This window comes from Arabidopsis lyrata (assembly GCF_000004255.2).
Source record: "Arabidopsis lyrata subsp. lyrata unplaced genomic scaffold ARALYscaffold_5, whole genome shotgun sequence".
Lineage (NCBI taxonomy): Eukaryota > Viridiplantae > Streptophyta > Magnoliopsida > Brassicales > Brassicaceae > Arabidopsis > Arabidopsis lyrata.
In genome coordinates this window covers 7486853-7495724 of record NW_003302551.1, presented here as the reverse complement: position 1 = coordinate 7495724, position 8872 = coordinate 7486853, and the positions used below count along the sequence as shown (strand labels likewise).

The window sequence follows — 8872 nt, the reverse complement described above, 5'->3', positions numbered from 1 at the left end:
GTTCTTGGAGCCCAATATGACAAGATTGGTGTGTATGACTGAGTGTAAAGAAAGAGAAATGCAACCCGGATCCTGGCTGCTAAAGTAGCATAGATGCAAAAACAAAAAATACTCATAGGGACTTCGTCCTCTCTTACAAAACTTGGGAAAGCCATAATTAGCTTGTGAATTGTTCTTGGAGTCCAATATGACAAGATTGGTGTGGTATGACTTAGTATAAGAAAAGAGAAATACAACCCCGGATCCTGGCTGCTAAAGTAGCATAGATGCAAAATAAACAAAAACTCATAGTGACTTCCTTCTCCCTTACAAAACTTGGGGAAGCCATAATAACCTTGTGTAGGGTTCTTGAAGTCCAATATGACAAGATTGGTGTGTATGACTGAGTATAAGAAAGAGAAATGCAACCCGGATCCTGGCTGCTAAAGTAGCGTAGATGAAAAAAAAAAAACTCATAGGGACTTCGTCCTCACTTACAAAATTTGGGGAAGCCATAATAAGCTTGTGAAGGGTTCTTGGAGTCCAATATGACAAGATTGGTGTGTATGACTGAGTAGATGAAAGAGAAATGCAACCCGGATCCTGGCTGGAAAGTAGCATAGATGCAAAATAAAAAAAACTCATAGTGACTTTCTCCTTCCTTACAAAATTTGGGGAAGCCATAATAAGCTTGTGTAGGGTTCTTGGGGTCCAATATGACAAGATTGGTGTGTATGACTGAGTGTAAGAAAAAGAAATGCAACCCGGATCCTGGCTGGAAAGTAGCATAGATGCAAAACAAATAAAAACTCATAGGGACTGTTGGGGTCGGATTCCATCCTTTAGCGCCGAGCCAGACTTAGAACACTTCGGGAGTCTTTCAGCGATCACCTCGGGGTATCGCATCATTCACCTCGGGATATCCATCTAATCGATCTAGTATACCCGAGGCCATCGCCTCGGGAATACCTTTAACAAGTAGTTTCAAGTACCCGAGCCCTTCGCCTCGGGATACTTGAACGAGACGTTTCAAGCACCCGAGCCCTTTGCCTCGGGGATGTTTGAACGTTACGAGCACCCGAGCCCTTCGCCTCGGGGATACTCGAACAAGACGCTTCAAGCACCCGAGCCCTTCGCCTCGGGGATGTTTGAACGTTACGTCTCAAGCACCCGAGCCCTTCGCCTCGGGAGTTTCTGAGCCCATCGCCTCGGGGACACCCGAATAAGCCATCCCAGAGTGACCGAGCCAGTCCTTCCTGTACCCGAGCCGATTGCACGAGTTTCCCCGAGGTGAAGTCTTCATCATCGCCCGAGGTAAAGACTTAGCAAATATTCGCTTTCAAAGTACCATTTCCAAGCAAGATGTCATTTCCGAACAAGAAGGATCATTTCCGATATACCCGGAAATGATAAGAGAGAATCTAGAAGGATCGATTCAAATCAGGAAATCTCCCAAAGACTCCGAAAAATAAGGAAACTATCCTAATCCGCGATATTCTGAGCCGACTTCAAGATAAATGGAAATCTTCCGAGAATATCGCTGGAGAGGCGGTTTATCACCTATATATAAAGAGACTCAAGGATCAAGCAAAGGCAAGCAATATCGCTCTAGAATTTATACTACGCAAAGCTCTCACAGCACGAACACCTTTTCTCTTACGATCAAACTCTTGTACGATCAAAATCATCTTTTCATTAATAATATCAAGAACACTGTCTTTGGTATCAATCGTTTCATCTTCCGCACCGAACATCGACCGAATTTTTGGAAGAATCTCGGAATACGCCTTTCACCAAAAGGATTTCCGAAACGACGATGTCCAATCTGGGAAAGTTCAAAATCGACTCTTACAACGGATCAACCGATCCAAAGTGCCACATTAAATCGTTCGTGATATCTGTGGCCCGAGCCAGGTTCAAACCCGGGGAAAAGGATGCAGGTCTGTGCCTACTGTTCGTGGAACACCTCAAAGGACCCGCATTAGAGTGGTTTTCGAGATTGGAACGAAACTCGATTGATAGTTTCGACGAGCTGTCGACGTTGTTCCTCAAACAATACTCCGTGCTCATCGACCCTGGAACTTCTGACGCGGATCTGTGGTCCTTGTCTCAACAGCCCACCGAGCCATTAAGTGATTTCCTCAAGACCTTCAAATCGACGCTAGCTAAGGTCGAAGGAATTACAGATGTAGCAGCTCTCTCAGCTTTGAAGAAAGCTCTCTGGTACAAGTCAGAATTCAGGAAAGAGTTAAACCTGTCTAAACCAACAACAATTCGCGACGCGCTGCATCGAGCCTCGGATTTCGTCGCCCACGAAGAAGAAATGGGGCTATTAGCAAAGAGGCACGAGCCAACAAAAGAGGCGCCCCGAACCGAGAAAACCGAGAAAGCCCAAGCGACACCTCCGGTCCAGAAGAAAACTCGTGAGAGCGGTACGTATACGCATCACGAAGGGCGAAATTTCTCAGGATACCATAGCTACCAGATTGACACGCCCCGAGGCCATGGCCGCGGCAGAGGCCGAGGCCGTGGGCGTGGAAGAGAGTCCTTCACTTGGACGAGGGATCAGCCACCGAGCAATGATCAAGAATATTGCGAACACCACAAAATTTTCGGCCATCATACCTCGAGATGCCGAAGCCTCGGAGCCAAGTTAGCAACCAAATTCCTAGCTGGAGAGCTTGGGACAAACGTAACCCTTAAGGACCTCGAGCCAGAACCAGAGCCCGAGCAGACCAACCCAGGAAGAGACCCCAAACCAAGGAACCAGGAGTCTCAGAAAAGAACCCGGGGGTCGGAAGACGAAGACCGAGATGGTACGCGGCAGAAGGTTCTTACCATAATGGGTGGATCACCTTACTGTCCTGACACCGTAGCGGCAATCAAAGCTTATCAACGCCGAGCCGAGACGCCTAGCAACTGGACAAGACGCTTCGATCGACCTAACGACGTGATCACATTCGAAGAAAGCGAGACAAACGGGCTCGACATGCCTCATAACGATCCAATCGTCGTCACATTAGCAATAGGAGACCACGATATTTACCGAGTATTAATTGACACCGGCAGCACCATTGACGTGATCTTTCGCAAAACGCTCCAACGAATGAACATCGACATGTCACAGGTGGTTCCGACCCCGAGGCCTGTCCTCGGATTTTCAGGGGAAACTTTGATGACGCTTGGAACCATCCAACTACCAATCCGAGCCGGCGGGGTAACAAAGATAGTCAGCTTCTCAGTCACCGATCGACCTACCATCTACAACGTCATAATGGGAACCCCGTGGTTAAATCTAATGCGAGCTGTCGCATCAACATATCATCTGTGTGTCAAGTTCCCGACCCCTAATGGCGTGAAAACGATATGGGGCAGTCAGAAAAATTCTCGGATGTGTTTCATGGCAGCACACAAACTCCGAAACCCTGTCACCGAAGCGAAGGCTGAAACCAGTCACAAGAAATCAAAACATGGCCGGAGTGAAGAGAAGGCTATATCTAAACAGTTATAGCAATTACAGATCGAGGAGGCGCGCGAGGAGAAGAAGCCTACCTCGGATCCTGTAATCTCCATTAGCCTCGACGACGAACGGCCTGAACGATGCGTGGAAATTGGCAGCGACTTAACACCTTCGCCTGGTCAGCTGAAGATCTACCTGGAGTAAGCATCGACGTAATCTGCCATGAGCTGAATGTTGATCCATCTTTCAAGCCCATCAAGCAGAAGCGAAGAAAATTGGGCCGGGATCGCGCAAATGCCGTGAACGCCGAAGTAGAAAAGCTCCTGAAGATCGGCTCGATCTTTGAAGCAAGATATCCGGACTGGTTAGCAAATCCTGTCGTGGTTAAAAAGAAGAATGGCAAGTGGAGAGTCTGCGTTGATTTCACCGATCTGAACAAAGCTTGCCCTAAAGACAGTTTTCCGCTCCCACATATCGATCGTTTAGTGGAAGCAACCGTGGGAAATAAGTTGCTATCATTCATGGATGCTTTCACAGGATACAATCAGATTCTCATGCACCCCGACGATCGCGAGAAGACAGCGTTCATCATAGACCGAGGTATCTACTGTTACAAAGTCATGCCCTTCGGACTCAAGAACGCCGGCGCGACGTATCAGCGACTTGTCAACAGAATGTTCTCCGAACAGCTCGGGAAGACGATGGAAGTTTATATCGACGACATGTTAGTCAAATCCCTTGAAGAAAGCGATCACATAGCCCATCTACGCGACTGTTTTCGTCAGCTCAACAAGCACAACATGAAGCTTAACCCGGCAAAATGTCGCTTCGCGGTAAAGTCTGGAGAATTCTTGGGATATCTCGTAACTCACCGAGGCATCGAGGCAAACCCGAAGCAAATCGATGCTCTACTAAACATGCCCTCACCGTAGAACAAGCGCGGAGTCCAACGTCTCACCGGGAGAGTCGCAGCCTTGAACCGATTCATCTCGCGGTCCACTGACAAATGCCTTGCTTTCTACGATACTCTGCGCGCGAACAAGAAATTCGAATGGACCGATCGCTGCGAAGAAGCTTTCCAGGAACTGAAGAAGTATTTGGCCAATCCACCGGTGTTAGCGAAACCGGTCCCGGGCGAGCCATTATTCCTGTACATCGCAGTCTCTGATACGGCTATAAGTGGAGTCATAGTCAGGGAAGACAGAGGGGAGCAGAAGCCGATATTTTATGTCTCGCAAACTTTCACCGACGCAGAAACACGCTACCCGCAAACTGAAAAGCTCGCCCTCGCCGTAGTAATGTCAGCTTGGAAGCTACGGCCATATTTCCAGTCTCACTCAATTGTCGTCATGGCGCCCGTATCACTCCGAACCGTCCTGCACAGTCCAAGCCAATCGGGACGCTTGGCCAAGTGGGCGGTAGAACTCAGCGAGTATGACATCGAATACAGAAACAAAACATGCGCGAAATCTCAAGTCTTGGCCGATTTCATCATCGAGCTGCCAACAGAAAACGTCCGAGAAGAGTCATCCAACGCTGTCTGGATCCTCCACGTCGATGGCTCATCCTCAAAACAAGGTTCTGGCGTCGGAATCCGCCTCGCAACACCAGAGGGTGAAATCCTTGAACAATCCTTTCGGCTAAATTTTGACGCAACTAACAACGTAGCCGAGTACGAAGCGCTGATAGCAGGACTTAAGCTGGCTCGGGGACTCAAGATCAACAAGCTGCGAGCCTTTTGCGACTCCCAGCTCGTGGCTAATCAATTCAATGGAGAATACGCGGCTCGCGACGAACGAATGGAAGCGTATCTTGCTCTCATGCAAGACTTGGCGAAACAGTTCGGAGAGTTTGAGTTAACCAGAATCCCACGAGGTGAGAACACATCGGCCGATGCCTTAGCGGCTCTAGCTTCAACCTCAGACCCAAATCTGAAGAGGATCATACCGGTTGAGTTCATCGAAAAGCCGAGCATTGAAGACAATAGCAAGGATCAAGTTCTAACAGCTCGGGAGACAGAAGAACCGGAAGAAATGGGCATCGAACAGATAGACCAGCAAACTACGGATGCAACCGAGCCCGAATACGGGAGTGATGCCAAATGGATCAGAGCCATCCGAAGCTACATCGCCGATGGAGAAGTTCCTACTGAAAAGTGGGCGGCTCGGAAGCTTAAGGCCAAAGCGGCTCGGTATACTCTGATCGACGGAGAGCTCTTTAAATGGCGATTTTCTGGTCCCCTCCTTATCTGTGTCAAAGGAAACGAAGCTCGCAGAGTCATGGAAGAAGTACACGGCGGATCTTGTGGAAACCATTCTGGCGGAAGAGCCTTGGCTATAAAGATCAAACGCCACGGATATTTTTGGCCAACGATGGTCAAAGACTGCGAGAAGTTTTCTCAACGATGTGATAAATGCCAGCGACACGCACTAACCATTCATCAACCCGCCGAGCTCCTCTCTTCCATCACTTCGCCTTATCCATTCATGCGATGGTCCATGGACATCATCAGACCTCTACACAACTCCAAGCAGAAGAAACTTGTCCTCGTACTGACTGACTACTTCTCCAAATGGATCGAGGCAGACTCCTACGCCAGCATCAAAGATGCGCAGGTCGAGAACTTCGTCTGGAAGAACATCATATGCCGCCATGGGATACCTTACGAGATCGTCACAGACAATGGATCGCAGTTTATTTCGGCTCGGTTCGAAGGATTCTGCGAGAAATGGGGAATTCGCCTCAGCAAATCCACGCCTCGGTACCCTCAGGGAAACGGTCAAGCCGAAGCAGCCAACAAGACGGTTCTCGACGGAATAAAAAAGCGCCTCGACGCGAAGAAAGGCCGTTGGGCCGACGAATTGGAAGGAGTATTATGGTCACACAGAACCACGCCGCGGCGGGCCACGGGAGAAACACCCTTCGCCCTTGTCTACGGCATGGAGTGTGTGATTCCCACCGAAGCCGAGATCCCGGGACTGAGAAGACGTTTTCTCCCCGAGCAGGAAAATTCCAACACTCAGATGATGCTAGACGAGCTGGACTTAATCGACGAAAGAAGAGATTCGGCTTTGATCCGTATGCAGAATTATCAGAATGCAATGGCTCGGTACTATAATTCTCACGTTAAGCATCGTCGTTTCCACGAAGGAGATCTCGTACTGCGCAAAGTTTTCCAGAACACCGCCGAGCAGAATGCAGGTAAGCTCGGCGCGAATTGGGAGGGAACTTACACGATCGCAAAGGTAATCCGTCCCGGCGTCTACAAACTCATCAACATGAACGGCAAAGCGGTACCTAGATCCTGGAACGCAATGCATCTAAGGAAATATTACCGCTAAAAACCTAAGGTACGCATGTACTTGAACTACGGGGTGGCTTGATCCCTGAAAAGGGTACGTAGGCAGCTCGTCCTCGGACGAGTTCAGCTACCCCCCCTAATTAAAAAAGGGGGGGAGTGGGTCCGTATACATATATACTCCCACTAAATTTTTCAAATTCTTTAAGTTTTTACCCTTCGGATTATCAATCTTATCCACCTCGGAGATTTTAACAGTCATCTTATCGACCTATAAAGCTAAAAGTTCGTTCGGACGATGGCCACGTCCTCGGACAGAAAAAGCTCTTCTCACCGCCTCGGTCACAGCGCGCTATATAAACAGTCGAGACGATTCGGTCGGAGATATCTTGCCATAAAGAAATTGTCTTCAGAAAACCCAGTTGACTTCGACACTGGTACCCCAGTTCGCTTCTAAGCACTGGCTTCGACTATATCAGCTCGGGTCGCAACCGATAAAGATTAGTCCTACTTAACCAAAACCCAGTTATCCTGACACTGGTGCACGATTCATTTCACTTTCGGCTCGAAAGTTAAGACGTTTGGATTTAACTTCTCAACGAGCAATTCTTAAACCCGGTTAACTTAACACCGGTGCATGATTCTTTTCGCTCTCGGCTCGAAAGGTAAATCCAGATATTTGACATTAGTTTTGGATTCAGGCATGTCTTACAAAAAAGAGAATAAAAAGACATCTCGGGATCAGATCGAATCTTGGTTAACCGGCGAAACTTGAGCTACCTCGGTACCTCGGTTCGAACCCGACTGGTCGGCAACGCCTATCGCAGCCGCGGCACCCTCGACCGAACAATTCCCGAAGCTATTGTAGACAGAGTCCAGGGAAATCGGAGGAAGCTTCAAGTCCTCTCGCAGCTCGGTCCCGAGACGAACGTACTCATCCTCGGCGTCTCCATATTCAGTGGTCCATTGAAGGACCTCGGCCTTCTCATCCTCCACCCTTTTCCCTTCCTCCAGCTCGGCTATCAGCTCGGCATTGGCCCGCGCTTGCACCAAGTACATGTAGCGCGTGGATACCTCCCCGAACTGGTCCATCTTCGCCTCGATAGCCCTGACCTTCTCGGCAAACTCCCTTTTGGCTGCCCTCCTTTCTCTGACAATCTCCTTCTCCCGGAGAGCCTTCTCCTCGTTAAATAACCGATGGAGTCTTTCGACCTCGGCCTCAAGCTTTCTCTGAGTCCGCAGGCTATCCTCAGAAGCTTTCAATCGCTCCACCTTCTCGGCCTTAGCCAACGCCTCAGCTTCCTGTTTAGCCGCCATCGCCTCGGACAACCTAGGTTCGACCTCGGCTCGGGACGTCTCTGATCTCTCACGGGCCAGCTCGGACTTCTGAGCTCCAGAATCATAGGCCTGAACCATGGAATTCATCGAATGGAAGGCCTGAGATAGAACAAGAATCATTAGCAAGCAAATACGCAAACGATAGTAAAATAGGTCGAGAACAGATCAATGATACCTTCAGGAATCCGGCAGCAGTTTCACGGTAGTTTTGAGCCTCCAACAAGGCATCAGGAGTAGACAGTGGCAGACCCGAGCAAGAAGCGACAAAGTTCGCCGAAGCGATCTTGTCCTTGTACACTGGAGGAGCTTCGCCACGACTCCTTTTTTCCTTCCTAGAAACTCCCGAGCCATCACCTCGGGGTCTTTTTCCCCTAGTTTTGGATTTCGCCTCGGCGGCTGGAGCAGCAACGACCATAGTCCCTACCACCTCGGGGACGTCGGTCGTAGGGGAGACGTGCCCAGCCACCTCGGGAACGATCGAAACCATATCCCGAGCTTCATCAGCTGCCTCAGCACCAATAACGACCTCAGGGTTGGCCTCGGGAGGAGTAGGAGGTCTGAAGTTCGCCTCCAAAACGGCTTTTTCCTTAGCCGCCTTCTTTTCAGCAGCCTTCCTGGCTCTCAGAGATTGCGCAGCTCCTTGCATTTCAATGAGATGATCTAAACGGTGGTCGGATGATTCTGAAGAAGACTGGCAGGGAGCTCCGTGCAACAAACGCAAGGCTCTCTCGATTCTTTCCTGGGAGAAGTGTTTTGTCCAATCGCACTTCCGAGCGATTAGTTCGTCGTGGAGATCT

General features: G+C 49.4%; 1 protein-coding gene across 1 annotated transcript; it reads right to left on the bottom strand.

Annotated features, from left to right (window-relative positions):
• Window positions 1-7478: 7478 nt before the first annotated feature.
• LOC110228490 (uncharacterized protein At3g60930, chloroplastic-like) lies at window positions 7479-8562 on the bottom strand. Its single transcript, XM_021026132.1, has 2 exons — window positions 8251-8562; window positions 7479-8174 (listed from the first exon to the last, which is right to left on the bottom strand). Exons 1-2 carry the CDS (start codon window positions 8560-8562, stop codon window positions 7479-7481), a joined length of 1008 nt encoding a protein of 335 aa, XP_020881791.1.
• Between the last annotated feature and the right edge of the window lie 310 nt (window positions 8563-8872).